Below are 17,316 nucleotides of genomic sequence, written 5' to 3'. Positions count from 1 at the left end.
GAACTCTGAATACAGACTGAAGTATATATTTTTCACTTTATATTTTTTTTCCCCAACATAGCTAATATGGAAATGTTTTGCATGACCTCACATGGATATATTGCTTGCCTTCTCAGTGGATGAGAGGATTTGGAGAGAGGGAGAGAATTTGGAGCTCAAAATGTAAAATATTACAAATAAACTATAAAAATAAAAATGTGCATTGATAAGAAGAGTGATATTAAAAAGTGTCCCTCTGTCTCCCTGGTATGCTGCTCCTCAAACAACCACTTATTTTTGTCTGTCCTTGGTCTCTGTTGACTTCACTTTTCTCCCTCATTGAACTTAAAGACCTCATGTTCCTATGAGACCATCATGCTACATAATGCAGTGTGGAGAAACAGAGGACCCTTTCAAATTGATTGAATGAAAAATGGAATTGAGAAAGACGAACCAGAAACCTTTTAAGGACTGAAACGGAAAGTTTAAGACCTAAGGTAAAAAAAAAAAAAAATCCAAAGCTCAGTTCACTTCTGCCCCTGCTGGGAAATGAGCAGCTTGGTTATGGGCAGAAGACAGGGAAGAAATGGCTTACATAGTATTCTTGGAGAGCTGCTACAGTGGAAAGGTCATAGAAAGGAAGCATTCTTGGTAAGGGGAAAGGGGAGAATGGGTCGAGGGAGAATCTTTTGTCAGAATAACCTTTGGAGAAAGTCACCTGTCATCTGGAAGTGTTTTCTCACACCCCTTGCCCATGTAGACGGTAGGGAAGACTGGAACGCAAGAATAGCGAATTGTTTCCCAACACTACCGTACTCTATAGGGTGCTGAAGCGCAGACTCCTTAGTTCATCAACATCCCCCAACCCCCACCTCCCTGCCTGCTCCCCCAATCCCTTGCTATCTGCGGAGGCAAGTTGACTGAAAGGGACCGGAGCCAATGGTAGGTCTCGACCCACTCTCATTCCCCCAATTGGCCGGAGGAGAGGAGGTCCAGGCTGTCTGGCTCAGTTTTCTGCTAGCCAGAGTGACAGACTGCTGTAACCAGGGAAATCGGAAGGCAACTCTCTGCTTTTACCGCTGTTACTGCTGTTGCTGCAGGCCAAGGTGCTGGCCAAATCTAGCCTGTTAACTAGCGGGGACTACAGGTTTGAGGCACCAGTCTGTCGCCGCTTGGTTTATCAGCCCAGCCCTCCTATGGAAGAAATGGAAGAGGAGTTAAAATGTCCGGTGTGCGGTTCTTTCTATCGAGAGCCTATCATTCTGCCTTGCTCTCACAATTTGTGCCAAGCGTGTGCCCGCAATATCCTAGTTCAGACCCCGGAGTCTGAGTCACCCCAGAGCCGTCGGGCCTCGGGTTCTGGGGTCTCTGATTATGACTATCTGGACATGGATAAGATGAGTCTGTACAGCGAAGCGGACAGCGGCTACGGCTCCTATGCAGGTTTCGCCAGTGCCCCCACCACTCCCTGCCAGAAGTCTCCGAATGGAGTCCGAGTGTTTCCCCCGGCCATGCCACCCCCTGCGGCCCACTTGTCAGCATCTCTGGCCCCAGTGCCTCGCAACTCCTGCATCACTTGTCCACAGTGCCACCGTAGTCTGATCCTAGATGACCGGGGCTTGCGCGGCTTTCCTAAAAACCGCGTTCTGGAAGGGGTCATCGATCGCTATCAGCAGAGTAAAGCTGCGGCCCTCAAGTGCCAGCTCTGTGAAAAGGCGCCCAAGGAGGCTACAGTAATGTGCGAACAGTGCGATGTTTTCTATTGCGACCCATGTCGGCTCAGATGCCACCCGCCTAGGGGACCTCTGGCTAAACACCGACTGGTGCCCCCAGCCCAAGGCCGAGTTAGTCGGAGGCTGAGTCCCCGCAAAATTTCCACCTGCACAGATCACGAGCTGGAAAACCACAGTATGTATTGCGTCCAGTGCAAGATACCCGTGTGTTACCAGTGTTTAGAAGAGGGAAAACACTCTAGTCATGAAGTCAAGGCTTTGGGGGCTATGTGGAAACTGCACAAGGTGAGTCTTACTAAATCTCCTCCATCACACCGCCCCCCCCCCCTCCCCCAGTACTCCTTCCCCGTCCCGAGCCACAATTGCACTCCTTCCATCTGTACTAGGGTGTCTGTTTACACTAGGGTGTTCCCCTCTTTCAGACATAATACACCTCATTCAGACCTTATGGTCAGGAGGGGCAGTGCGGGGGACTATTTTCTTGCTTTGTCTGGTGCATTGCAGGAGATATGGTGCCCTTTAAAATTCAGTAGGGAACTGAATGCTTCAGAAGAGGGACTGGGAAAACTAAGTGGATGGTCTGAGGGACAATAATGTTCAAGGTCATCTCACTACCTGCACAAGTTGGCCTGCAGATTAGGGCTGTGGTCAGTTTTCCAGTGGAACGCGCTTAGTTGCAGGTAGAATCAGTGCTCCTAGCCAATGGTGAAAAACATCTGCAAGGATGAGATGTTTGTTTTAATTTGGTGGATGCACTAGATGCAAGACTTTATGCTCACACAGACCCATTGGGAAGTGGCAGTGTAAATCCGCCAAGCAGAGGAAAATGTGACCGCGCATGCGGTTGGCTTAGAAAGATCAGCTGGGGTTAGAGCTCCCTAGATCCTGGAATCTTTTTTTGGGTGGGTGGTTGCTGCAAATATGTCTAGTGTAAATGGAATATTGATGAACTAGAATTAGCTTCTAACCACATCACCTCATCCCTGTGTGTCACCTCATCTCAGTGTAACAACCAGAGTCATTGCATAGGTGGTAAAACTGCTGTTGCCTTAGGAACAGATGTTGCGTAGGTGGATATCCCCTCCTGCCTGCGTGGAGGGAACTAAGGCAGAAGTAACTTCAATTTGGCTTACCCTGGGGATCTGCCTCAACCTGGGAACTGCTGAGTACTGTACATCTTGCTAATGTACTTCAACAAAAGCCCCTAGAAACTCCTTGTAAAAGTCACCTTTTAACATGTTTAATCTTTCCAGTGTCTGAAGACTGAAAATCTCATTTGTTGATGTTGGAGGGGACACTGCTGTCAGTATCTTCCAAGAAAATCAGCATAAACTTGTGCTTTAATTTTATTTTTAAAATTTACATTATGGGAGATGTTAAGGAGAAAGCAAACACAGGATTAACTTTAGTGAATTTGAGGGCATACTTCCAATTGCTTTGTATTTAATTGCTTTGTATTTGTATAATTCACAAGAGTGAATTGGTGTGTTTGTCCTGCCACAGATACTCCAACAATTGCCATTTTCCTTTTTTTGTCATAGTTGTCAATCTACTAGTTCTGAGCTTGTTTTAATTTATTTTCTATAATTATTAGTGATTTGGAGTATTTTTTCACATATCTGTTAATAGCTTGTATTTCTTTTTTAAAAAACCATTCTTGCATTTTCACAATTTATATATTGGAGAATGCCTCTTGTTCTCATATATTTGAATCAATTCCTTATATATCTCCAATAGAACACTTATATTAAAGAAATTTGTTACAAAGATTTTTTTCCACAAAACTATTTCCCTTCAGATTTTACTTGCCTTGATTTCATTTGTCCAGAAAATGTTGAATTTCAAGTAATCAAAATTATCCATTTTATCTCCTGTGGCCTGTGTCATCAGGAACTTGAACTCATCCCCTATTCCTAGTAATCCCTAATTGTGAAAGGTGTCTCCTCCCTAGGTCCTTTAATTTGTTTATGGCATGACTATACTGACCTATCATATGTGTATACGTGATAGTATATGTCATGCATCAATTTGTAGCTTATTGTGGTAAAAACCACTTGATTTAGAATGACTTTGTTAGGCTTCTGGAAAGGTCTCTAACATTTTTTCTATACCTATAGCATTGGTGCTTAGTTTGGAAATGTTAAGGAAAGATTTGTATCCAAGCTTTCCAGTGATGTCTAAAATTTGAAAAGAAACAATTACTTTTCAAAAGCACTTTCTGTATATCTTTCTAAACTATAAAAGAATTATTTTAGCACAGTGTGTTTAGGTTTTCTATTGCACTAATCACAGATTAGTGGTATAAATTTAACTTAGTTACAGTATATAATTTTGCAATATGTTGCCATACCTCTTTGCTAATATTTTATTCACTGTATTTTGAATACTTAATATCTGCGTCAATATTCATTAGGGATAATGGTGAATAACTTTCTTTCCATAGTTTAGATCTAAAGATCATATTTCTAGCACTGAAGGAATTTGATGGAATCCCTTCTTTTCATAAGTTAGAAAACATATTTTGTAATGATGGAATTAATTATTTTTTGAATGTTTGATAGAATTTACTTGTAAATTCATCTGATCTTTTTTTCTTTCAGATTTATTGTTCAATTTATTTTTCTGAGATGGGATTATTTAAAATTTGATTTCTTGTTTTGCTAATCTGGATATTTTATGTTTCTGTAAATACTGATTTTTTAAATTACCAGTTTGATTGGTATATGATTGGGAAAATCTTTTCTAGTGGTTTATTTTTTCATTGGATATGGTTTCTCCATTTTAATTTTTTGATATTAGAAACTAGGTTTTTCTGTTTGTCAAATAAGGCTAGTTAGTGGAGTTTCTGTTTTCTTAGAATTATTAAAATTAATTTTTTTCCAACAGCAAAAAGTCCCTCTTACCTACCACTTGAGAATAAAAGAATAAAATTCCTCTTAGAAACATATAGTTATACACAGTCAAGGAAAAGAATGCATATACATATATCTATCTATCTATTTATATCTCTCTGTTTATGTATTTCATTAGGCACATCTATATATAGATTTGTGTGTGTATGTTTTGTTCTGCATTCTGAGTCTTTCAGGTATGAGGAAGTGGGCAGCATGTTTCATCATTATTCCTCTGAAGTTGTGGTTGGTCATTATGCTGATAAGACTTCCTAAGTTTTTCAAAGTTATTTGTCTTTATAAAAAAAGTTATTTGTCTTTATTGTCATTGTATAAATGGTTCTCTTGTTTCTGTTCACTTCATTTTACATCAGTTCATGTGAGTCTCCCCAATTTTCTTTGAAACTATCCTTTTTATCATTTTTTTTACAGTGTATTAATATTCTATCACACAATTTTATACATCCATAGTTAAAGTTGCTTTTCCTTATCATGCTTTAACTGGCCCTCCCTCTTACTCTCCCCTTTCTTTCTATTTCCATGTCAAGTGAAATTCATTTCTCTACTCAGTTGTGTGTATGTGTGCATATTCTTCCTTCTTTTGACCTTTTCAGATGAGCATACTGAGCGAATGTCAGTTTAAATATTACATTCCCACCTGTCCTTCTTTGTTTGTATAGACTTATGCACCCTAATTATGTGAGAGTTTTCCTTAACCTTCCTCTTCCATATTTTGCTGGTATATTCTTTTTCCTCTGTCTTTCTATTCTTCTTAAGTAAAACATAAGATAACCATTCCAAGACTACCTGTCCAATTAAATGACCTCTGTGACCACTAGTGTTGATAAGGTTCAGAGAATCATTTTTCCCATATTGGAATATAAGGACTTGAGGGAGCTAGATGGTACAATGGATACAGCACTAACCCTGGAGTCAGGAGAATCTAAGTTCAAATCCAGCCACAGATACTTGACACTACCTGTGTGACCCTGGGTAAGTCACTTAACAACAAGTGCCTCACAAGAACAAGAGGAATGCAAGGAGTTTATCTATAATTGTGCATTTGTGTTTACCTTTTTATATTTCTCTGAACTTTTGTGTTTGAACTTCAAAGCTGTTATGTTGTTCTTGTCTTTTCATTAGGAATACTTGAAAGTCTTCTATTTCATTAAAGGTTTATTTTTACCTAGTAGAATTATACCCAGTTTTGCTGGATAAGTTATTCTTGGCTGTTATCCTATATACTTTTGCCTTCTAGAATACTGTATTCTAAGCTTTCTAGTCTTTTTTTTTACAGTGGTAGCTGTTATGTGTGATCCTTACTGTAGCTCCTTGGTATCTGAATTCTCTCTTTCTGGCTGCTTGCTTTATTTCTTCTTTGACCTATAAGCTCTGAGTTTTGGCTATGAATTTCCTAGGAGTTTTCATTTTGAGGTTTATTTCAGGAGATGATCAGTGCCTTCTCCCTATTTCTATTTTATCTTCCAGTTCTGAGAAATCTGGGTAGTTTTCTTGAAACACGATTTCTAAGCTCTTTTTATGGTGATGGTTCTCAGGTAGTCCAATGATGCTTAAATTATCTCTCAATCTGTTTTCTGGGTCAGCTGTTTTTGCCATAAGATAACATACAATTTTTCTTCTTTTTTTCAGTCTTTTGATTTTTAAAAATATATTTATGGCTGCCTCCTGGAGTCATCAGTTTCTATGTGGTTCATTCTAATTTCCAGAAAGTTATTTTCTTGGGCATGATTTTTGTACCTCATTTACAAAGCTATTAATTTCCTTTCCAGTTCTTTCTTCTAACGTTCTTATTTTTTTTCTTTTTGATAATTTTTTTATTTTAAAATTAAATACAAAATGATAAAAGAAAAGAAAAACATTACCAGGTACACAGTCGAGCATAAGGGAGGATTCAATATAAAATAATATATTTCTATTTCAAAAAACCCTATATAATTAATACTATACATTGTTTTCAAAGCTGACCGGCTTTTCTTTGCTTCCTTGTTGGTTTCTTTTATTCTCTGCTATGTACTTTTTGCTTTATTTCCTCCCTCTAAAAACACATATGTGTTCATATATATATTCCTACGTAAGATTGTACTATGCTTATTTCCTCCTATTATTTGTTTCTCTAAAGGTGGATAGCATCTTCCTTCATAAGTCCAAGTCTTTCCTTTTTTTTCCTAAATCAACAAGCTCATCATTTCCTACACCACAGCAATATTCCAGCCCAATCACATTCTATCTAAGAGATTGTTTGTTTGTGAAAGTATCCCCCCTTAAATTTTCTGCATTTCTTCTATTCTTAGCTACATATGTTCTATTTATACAAGAAATATTTAATTTAAATAATCAAAATTATCCTTTTTACACTTCAACAATGTTATCACCTCAAAATATAGTTTAAGGTATGATATTTCTGAATCTACTTCCTTTACATCTTTTTTCCCTCCAGTTTCTTTGAAGTTTCTGACCATTTTTTCTTCCAAATGAACCTTGTTATTTTTTTCTAACTCAGTAAAATAATTTTTAGTAATTTAATTGGGATGACATTGAAAAAATAATTAGATAAAATAATCATTTAAAAATACCCACCAAGAACAATAAATATTACCTCAGTTATTTAGAGCTGAGTTTATTTGTATAAAATGCTTTATATTTATGTTCATATAGTTTCTGCAGGTAAATGCTCAGCAATTTTATACTAAGTGTTTTAAATGGTCTAAAATAATATAGAATGACATTGTTGAGACACAGTGTATTTTCTCTGTTTTTCACTTCTGATTAAATCTATTTTAACTTTGTCTGACATCATGCTTACGATTCCTGCTTTTTTTACATACTAAATCCCACTGCTGCCCTTTATCTTTGTGTACGTCTCTCATTTTTAAGATGTTTCCTGAAAGCAACATATTGTTGAACTCAAATTTTTAATCTACTATGCATTTCTGTTTATAGATAAATGCAACACATTCACATTCTAAATCACAATTACCTGTGTATTTTCCTCCTTCCTATATTTCCTCAGTATCCTTCTCACCCTATTTACTCTATCCTTCTTCATTCCTCTGCTTTACTTCTACCCACTACCTTACCTTCTTATTCCTAACTTACCCACCCCTCTCAGGATCCCTTCTTTATCCTCCTCCCCACCCTAACTTCTTGCCCCTTATTTCTATCTAAATTTAGAAGACTTTTATAATACATGCATATATACATACACACACACACACACACACTCACACACACACAATATTCCCTCTTTAACCCTTTCCCAAAGAGAGTAAGGTTCTAGTACTTCACACCCTCCACCATACTAGCTTCTTTTTATCAATTTCTCCTTTTATGTTTCATTTGTTCATTTGTTTCATTCATTCATTTTTATCTCTCCCTATATGGCTTTATTTTTAAGAATCAACCCATCATGCTCGGCTTAGCCCACATCTATCTTTCAAACTTCCCAAATAATGATAATAATCATAAAAGTACTGCTAATATTTTCACATCTATAAAGTAAAGAATTTTACCTTATTGAGTCCTTTATAATTGGTCTTTAATGTTTACCTTATATTTCTTCTGGATGTTTGGTGTTGAATTTTCCCTTAAGTTCTGGAGGTTTTTTGATCACAAAAACCTGAAAGTCCTTCAGTTCACTAACTGTACTTTTTTTTTTTTCATTCAGGATTTAACTTTGCTGTCAAATCACCCTTGATTGTAAGCCCAACTCTTTTGCTATATGAAATGTAGTATTCCAAGATCTACAGTCCTTCAAAGTAGTACCTGTTAGGTTTTATGTAATCCTTATGGTAGCTCCATGATATTTAAAACTTTTTTCTTGTTGCTTGTAATATTTTTCCTTAACCTGGCAGCTATGAAACTTAGCTATAATATTCCTGTAAATTTTTTCTGGGGGATCTCTTTTAGGTGGTGAGCAGTGAATTTTTTTCTATCTTTACTTTGTTATAGAGCTTCAGGGGAATTTTCCTTGATGATTTCTTGTAATATGGTATAAATTTTTTTTTAATAATGATTTTCAGGTAGTCTGGTTATTCTTATATTATTTTCCCTTGATTTCTAGATCTGTTGTTTTTCTGATGAGATATTCCACTTTATCTTCTTTTTCATTCTTTTGATTTTGTTTCATGATTCCTTGATGTTTTAGAGCTTCCTCTTGCCCAATTCTAGTTTTCAAGGAATTACTTCCTTAAGTTTTTGATTCTCTATTTCCAGTTTGGTGACTTTCTTTTCATAATTTTCTTGGATTGCTCTTATTTTTTTCTAATTTTTCCTCACTCTATTATTTTATTTTTTTGTTTTGATTAATTAATTAATTTTTAGTTTTCAACATTCAATTCCACAAGATTTTGAGTTCCAAATTTTCTGCCCTTCTCACCCCTCTGCTCACTCCAAGACAGCATGCATTCTGATTACCCCAATCTACCTTTCCTTCTATCACATCCCTCCCTTCTCTTATCCCCTTCTCCTCTATTTTCATATAGGGCAAGATAGATTTCTATACCCCATCGCTTTTATGTCTTATTTCCCAGTTGCATGTAAAAACAGTTTTTAACATTCATTTTTAAAACTTTGAATTCCAACTTCTCTTCCTTCCTCCCTTCCCATCCACCTCCATTGAGAAGCAAGCAGTTTGATATCGGTTATACATGTGTGGTCTTGCAAAATACTTCCATAACAGTCATGTCAAAGACTATCTGTATTTCCCTCCATCCTACCCTGTCTCCTTTATTCTATTCTCTCTTTTGAGAGTTACTAATTACCCTCTCCTCCCATGCCCTCCCTTCTATCATCCCCCTCACCTCAGCTTATCCCCTTCCCCTCTACTTTCCTGTAGTGTAAGATAGATTTTCATACCAAATTCAGTGTGCATGTTATTCCCTGCTTAAGCCAAATTCTATGATAGTAAGGTTCACTCTTTCCCTCTCACATCTTCCACCCCCTGCCCTCCACTTAAAGAGCTTTTCCTTGCCTCTTTTATGTGAGAAATAATTTACCCCCATTCTATTTCTCCCTTTTTCATCACAATAAATTCCTCTTACCTATTAATTTTATTTTTTAGATATCATCCTTTCATATTCAATTCACTCTGTATCACTCTCATTTTTCTTGCCAATTTTTCCTCTACTTCTCTTACTTGATTTTCAAAGTCATTTTTGAGTTCTTCCATAGCCTTAGCCCAATTCATATTTTTCTTTGAGTCTTTGGACATAGGAGCTTTGACTTTGTTGTCTTCTGTTTGTATATTTTTGTCTTTCTTATTACCAAAGTAAGATTCTATAGTCTGATTCTTTTTTCTGGTTTTTGCTCATTTCCCCAGCCATTTACTTGACTTTTGAGCTCTTTGGCAAGGTAATTCTCTGCTTCCAGTGGGGGTGGGAGAGTGTACTGTCAGTTGCTCCATCCCCCCACAATCTGTGGGCCTAGAGCTCCAGAAACCACCCCTGCTACTGCCCCTGCTGCTGCTGCTGAAACTGCCATGGGCTCCTCTACCCCCTCTGCCTCCCTGAGGCTGGGGTCAGACCACTCTGCTCTCTCACACAGGTTCCACATGTTTTTTTCTACTGATCTGTCATCTGTGTTTTGAGGTTGTAAAGTCTGGAAACCGCCGCAGGTGCCAGTGTTTCAGTCCCCCCAAGACCTGCTCAGGTCCTGTCTGTGCTGGAATGGCCTGCTCTGGACTGTACTGTTCTCCCAGTCTAGCATGATAGACACTTCCCATCAACCTTCCAGGCTGTCTGGGGTGGGAGATTTGCTTTACTCCATTATTGTGTGGGTTCTGCACCTCCAGAATTTGTTTAGAGTATTTTTTTTACAGGTATTTGGCTGGGTTTGGGGAGAGAGTTATAGCAAGTCCATGCTTTTACTCCACCATCTTGGCTCCATCCCCTTTCATTTGATTTTTAAAGTCCTTTTTAAGTTCTTTCAAGAACTCTTTGTGCTTAGGACCATTTCACATTTCTCACTGAAAAAGGAGCAGCTTTTTTTAGCTCCATTATCTTCCTCTGAATATGAACCTAAATTTTCTCTATCTCCATAGTAACTATCTATGGTTGTGTGCTTTCTCCTCTGCTTACTCATTTTTATTCGTTTATTTATTGTTTTATCTTGTTTTTAGCGAGTATTAGTGTAATCAAATTGTAATCCTGAAGTATGGGAAACGAAGTCCTAAGCCTAAGGTCTTCTTACTGTTATTTCCTGAGGTCTATTTCAGGGCCTAATCTCGGGCTCTTCTCTCCAATCTTAAGCTGTAACCCCTAGTCATGGTGTTCCACAAATTATCTTCTTCCCTGTAGTTCCTCTCATGGCTTCAAAATACAGCTATCCTCTTTGCCCTGGAACTGAAACCAGGGACTCTGTTCTCCTGATAGTGCCCATAGGCAGCAGGGTCCCTGCCCCTCTGCTACTGTACTCACCATGTGTGTGCTAGCTTCATCTCCCCTACACCTGCACTCCAGCCCAAGACTCATCTGTTTGGCACAGTTGTACTTAGCATCCCTCCTCAGTGGAAGGTCTTTCAATCTTCTAGTCATCCATCAGACCCCCACACTGTCTTTGAGATGAAAGTTTCTAAAGTTAAGACTGCCTCTCAACTCAGCTTCCCCCAGTGCTTATTGTTTGTTGATTTTGGAGAGGGAGCCTGGAGGTGTTTGCACTTCACTGAAGCCAAACCTTTGCCCCTGGAGGTCGGGTCTTTCAAGGTGTCTTTTCAAATTGTCTTAGTAGGATAACTGCTTTATGCTGTGTTTATTTCTGTTGCTCTGAAGTGATGTTCTTTTTTGTGGAGGAAACTTAGAGAGCAGAAAATTTTCTGACCTACTCAACTATCTTCCTATAATCCTCTTGATCTTATTGCTTTTCAACATTTTCCTTCCACTACTCTCATTCCATTTATGAAAACATTTAAATTTCTTTAAACTCTTGCTTCATCTCTTCCATGGAATTCTGTTTGAATTTGTGCTCATATTTTGCTTTTCTTTGAGACTTTACATGTAGGTATTTTGGAGTCATTCTCTCTTTCTAGGTTTGTGTCTTGAGTGTCACCACTACAACTTTTCATGGTGGTGGTGGTGATGGTGTTGGTGGTGGTAGTTTTGTGTGTGTGTGTGTGTGTGTGTGTGTGTGTGTGTGTGTGTGTGCACATGCATGTTCTTTTAGCCTACATTCTGACTCCACACTTGATTCTAGGGTTGACACATGTAGGGCTTTTGAGGGAAAGATGTGGGCCTTTCCTTGACTATTGAATTTTGGATTATTTTAGGATCTTAGGGATAACTCGGGGAGGAGATCTGTAAACTTTCAGAGCTCACAAAGTAGCCTGATGTAAGGTAAAGCTTTATTGCCACCTATTGTCTTTTCTCTGCAAATTCCTGATCTGGGTTTGGTCTGAGCAATAGTAGACTGCTGCTGGACTCAGCCATTATCAGCCAACTGGGAAATTGTTGTTTCAGAGCAACAAAACTGAAGATTACCATCTGGTAGTTCTGTTCTGGTTTAACTTTATCAGATTTAGTCTGGGAGAGAAGCTGGAACTGATATGTTCTGCTCCTGGGTCCAGCCATACAGTGACTCTCTGCTTTCGAACTTAACTCCTCTCTTGGTATTCAGCCTAGGGCCTATAGCTCTTCCCTATTCCTGGGCACCTGGATGCATGTCTTCCCCTCAGTCTGGATCTGTGACCTAGAATAGGGAAGTGGGTGACAAAACTGTTAGATGTCAAGGTGTACTGTAATGGGTTTGGAACTTCTTACTGTACACCCTCTCTCTGGCTGCTGGAGTATTGCACATTGTTGTTCCTGACTAGATCCATTTTCCAGTATCCTTAGACTCCTCTATCTGCCTTTTCTAATCTTGGTGGAAAATGACTCACTGTGACTTGTTCTTGGATTTTCCCAATAGCTACCACTTGGTACCTGTCCCTGAATGCTGCAAGAGTTCTCGTGATATCTGGTTATGGTGCAGAGACATATCATCACTACCATCACCACCACTGCTATCATCATCATCGTCATCACCATCACCACCATCACTACCACCACCACCACCATCATCATCATCTTATTATTATTATTATTATTCTCCTTCTCCTCCTCTTCCTCCACATCTTTCTCCTTCTTTTCTTCCTCTTTCTTCTCCTCTTTGTCCTCCTCTTTCTTTTGCTACTCTTCATTCTCCTCCTCCTTCTCTTTTTTCTCCTCAATAAAGTGTAATAGAAAATATACATGTGCATTCTGAAATCCAAACCCTCAAGTATAATATTTTGAGCACTGATTTCTGATTCCTGTACTTTATTGAGTCTTTTTTCAGGTTTATATATAATGATGTTGACCCTTTTCAACAAGATGTCTGTCTTTCAAATGTCAACAGTTTTTGAAGATTTCTTAAAACATTTCTTAACAACGGAGATTATTTTCTTCAATAACCTTAATGATACATATCAGATGAGGTATAAAACAGACATTTATGCTTCTCAGAGTTGTTTGCCACAGTGATGGGGGAGATCTAGCAGAGAGTTCAAGTTGAAAAAAAGTTTCATATATAGTTGGTAAGGTACTCCATATGTTTTTACTTGTAGTTGCAGTTTTATTAAGTATTACAATCCCCCAAATATTCCAAACCCTCTCAAAAATATCTGATACAATTCAAAAGAACATAAGCCTCTTCATACACCCAACATTTAGTTCCTGGCATATAGTAAGCACTTAATAAATACTTGTTGACTGATGGATTAACTGAAAAAAGTTTGTCATAATCATCCATACTAGAAGAAATAAGTGGATAAAGAGTGTCAATTGATCAGATTATGAAATGTAGAGTCATATATGTATTTGTGTGCCTATGTGTATGTATGGATACTGGTGTATGTGTATAAATATTTTAAAACTTATGTATAAGCATATATGCAGTTATATATGCATAGGGAAGAAGATACAAATTAATAGTGAGGTAGGCTCAGAATTAAATATGAGAAGAAGATTGGGCTATATTTCCTTCAAAAAATTTCAAAGTTCTTTTAATGATAACAAATTTCTCCCAAGAAAAAAAAAGCTTACCTTTTTTGATACCAATATTCTACCAGTGTTATTCAATGCTTTTGAGTCATTAAGTACTATAGTATCCAAAGAATTAAAAATGGGGACCGCAGAGAGTGAAATGTAGATACATGTCAGAGTTTGAGCAGCCTACTACAGGCAACACATAAGGAACTTCAAAGAAGTGAAGTCAGCAAGGTAATGTATTCATAAAAAAGTTGGCCTAATCACACAATGAAAGCAAATTATGCCAGACAGACTGCCCAAGTGCTCCTATTATGTCATGAATAGTTGAGGAAGGCCTCTAGCATGTTTTTGTTTTCCCTCCAGGAAAAATATGGAAGTATGTGGGCAAGAGTCATACAAGATGGGTTGCAATCTTGAATCCTTGGAAAGAATGTTCAGATTGATAAGACCAAATATTTACTTATTTATTTATTTTATTTAGTTGAATGATAATTTTTTGAGATCTTTAGAAATTTTTCAATGTAAATATTAAACTTTATTAGCAAAATAAATATTGCAAGTCAACAACAATTTATTAAGGAGAAAGATCATACCTTTAAATGTTTGTCAGAGTGCATTGCAACAATTATATATGGGTGTGTACACACATACACACCCATAACTAATAGCTATTTCACAATAGATACAGATAACAGGTCAAAGAATATTAACAATTAGTTCTCAAAAAGAATTGCAACTTATTCACAGCCATATGAAACAAATGGTCCATATAACTAATAACATAAGAAATGAAAATTAAAAAAACCTCACACCCTGCCAATTGGCAAAGAAGACAAAAATGGTAATGCTCAAAGGGGTTGTGGAGTGATGGGGCACTTATGCATTGTTAGTGGAGCTGTAAAATGGCGCATTGATTTTTTGAAAGCAATTTGTAATTATGCAAATCAAGTGAGTAAGACGATCAAGGAAGGTAGTTCAAGGAAACTGTCAATAACAAAAAAGTGTGCCTATATGAAGTATTTGTAGCAACACCTTTTTGGGTTACCAAAGAATTAGAAACAAAGTAGATACCCATCATTTGGGGAAAGGCTGAACAAATTGTGGTCTATGATTGTAATGGAGTGTACTGTGATGTAAGAAATGATGTATATGATGAAAACAGAGAATAATAGAAAGATATACATGACTGACATAGAGTGAAGCAATCAGAACCAAGAAAGCAACATACACAAAAATGGCAACATAAATGGAAAGAACAACTCACCCCAAAAAGTCAAAAGTGAATGTAGCAAATTATAAAGTTAAAGCAGGGCTTGAATAAAAAGATAGAAGAAGACAGTCCACCTCTCCATTAATGGAAACGATAACTCCACAAGTGTTGCCCATTGCATATTTTTTGGACTTTTTCAATCAATCAGATGTATTGATATATTAACCTCTTTAAAAATATTGCTATGTGGGATAAAAATCTAGGAAGGATAAGGAGAAGGTTATTGGGGATAACTAAGTTGCAAAGAACAGAAGATATAAATAAAAATTTATTTAAAATATAATTGAGTAATGAAATAAATAAAAATAGATTTAAAAATTCTTGAGCACGGGGACTTTTTTTGTCCTTTTTCTCCCAGAATTCAGGATAGGACTTGTCACATAAATGTTTGTCTGCTTGACTTGAATGGTGGGTATGAAATAGAATTTCTCAGTTAACTTATCTAATTTTTTTTTTTTTTACTGATTTAAACCATATGATTCTTGAGGGATGGGAATTCTTCCTTTTAAGACTTCCTGTTCATATTTTTAAACATTTATTTATTGACAATTATCTCTTATAAATTTAAATAAATTCCTTATACATGTTGAATATGAGACTTTTATCAAGGATGCTGGATGCAAAGGTTTCTTTTTTCCAATTAACTTTTACCCTTCTAACTGTAACTGCACTTTCGTTTTGATTTATGCAATAACTCCTTAAAAATTTTTATGCAATCAAATTGTCCATTTTATCCTTGGTGATACTCTCTATATTTTATTCATGGAATCTTGGTTTATTGAAATTTCAATAAGGTATTTTTATCTTGTTCTTCTACTTTGTTAGTGATATGTTCTATCTCTTGGTCATTTGTACCTCCTATACTAAGCTATTTATTCTCCCTCCAATTGTTTCATCTAAAGCTGTATTTCTTGTTCAATTCTTTCCTCTCATTTCATGTGTATGATCATTTTAAAGCTATTTTTTCATCTGTTCCAGGAATTTTGTTAGAAACTCTGGCAAACATGATTTTCTTTTAAGCTTTTCTTGTAGATAATGTGGAACTATTATCTTTTTCTGGGTTTGTGTCTTGAACATCCCTGGCTCCATAATGTTTCTTTATGATCAATGTTTTCTCATTTTTTTTCAACCTTACTTCCAGAATTGGGACTTTATGGGGCTCTATGAACTTTTCTAGAAAGAATGGTGGTCCTGAGGCAGCTAGGTGGAGCAGTGAATAGAGCACTGGACCTGGAGTCAGGAGGACCTGAGTTCAAATCTGGCCTCAAACACTTGGCACTTAGACACTTAATTGTGGTATCTTAGGCAAGTTACTTAACCCCAGTTGCCTTGCCTTCCCTCCTCTAAAAAGAATGGTGGTCCTTTAGTACTAATCTATTATCTGGGGTTTGGATAATGAATTACATCAATTCATTGGATAATGAATCAATTTAATAAATAAGAAATGCTATTCAGGAATTTTGGAAGTCATTTTTCAGTGCCAGCCTGATTCAAATGGCTGATGTTCTGCTTTGGGTAATTTATAGTCTGCAACAGAGAAGTATATGGAGTCTTCTGCATTGATTGTTGCCCTCCTTGGCTAAATACCATTAGGTTTCTAACCCTGGATGAAGGTCAGAGCAACACAGCTGTAGGTTCCAAACATCTTTGGCTAAACTCTGATTCACTTCCTGATTCCCTTCCCCTCTCTATAACTTGCTTCCTCTCTACAACCTCTAATTCCTTAGCTGAAAGATATCCATGAGCTATACTTTTATATTTGTACCTCTTTCCTAATGCCAATAGGCTCTCCTCTATGCTGATTTGGGCAGGCAAAATGTACTTACTGTAGTTCCTGGGTTTTTTTTTGTTTTGTTATCATTTCTTTGTCCAATTAATTTTTCCCCTAGAATAGTGAGAGAACTGGATTGTTATGCTTCTATTGGCTACTATCTTGAGGAAATTTATCAGAACTTTGTTTTTTTCACAGACAAAATCTTCCATCATTTCCTTTAAAGTATTTATTGTTCTATTTGATATGCATTGTGTTAGGTCCAGTATTGTTGCTTAAGTTTTTGTTAAGGTTAGTTTATTATTATTTTTATTTCCTGCAATTGGAGTAATTGCTGTCCAGTAAACAGAGTGCTAGGCTTGGAGCAGGAAGTCCCTGGGTGCAGTTTCCCCCTTTGTCACCATTGGTACCATGATCCTGAATATCACTTAACCTTTATGTGTCTGAAGCAGCTGTCTGGGGTTTATCTACTGAGTCATATATTTGTTGCAGTCTGAATTGGTAGAAGTAACATTCTCAATATGGACAAAATTAAAAATGCTTTATATACTTTCCTGGTATTTTCTTTACAGATGAACATATTGGGTGGCTTTTGGTGTTTTTGTTCTGCTGCTTGTTCACTCCCTTGTCCTTTTCTTTTCCTTATCCAAAAAAG

At 37.0% G+C, this 17,316-nt stretch overlaps 1 protein-coding gene across 3 annotated transcripts in view; it reads left to right on the top strand.

Moving 5' to 3' along the window:
* The first annotated feature begins 878 nt into the window (after nt 1-878).
* The window catches only part of TRIM9 (tripartite motif containing 9), a 160,603-nt gene continuing 144,165 nt past the window's right edge, over nt 879-17,316 (top strand). The window contains exon 1 of one of the 3 annotated variants that reach the window (XM_072629826.1): nt 879-1,997. In XM_072629826.1, the coding sequence (XP_072485927.1) occupies nt 1,176-1,997 (822 nt within the window). In that variant the 5' untranslated portion in view covers nt 879-1,175. The remainder of the gene's footprint in view (nt 1,998-17,316) is intronic. The other 2 variants (XM_072629824.1, XM_072629825.1) reach the window with 2 other exon arrangements.

This window comes from Notamacropus eugenii, chromosome 1, assembly GCF_028372415.1.
Source record: "Notamacropus eugenii isolate mMacEug1 chromosome 1, mMacEug1.pri_v2, whole genome shotgun sequence".
NCBI classification, from domain to species: Eukaryota; Metazoa; Chordata; class Mammalia; order Diprotodontia; family Macropodidae; genus Notamacropus; species Notamacropus eugenii.
Note: the sequence above shows the minus strand (reverse complement) of the source record. Positions and strands in the feature narration are given on the sequence as shown.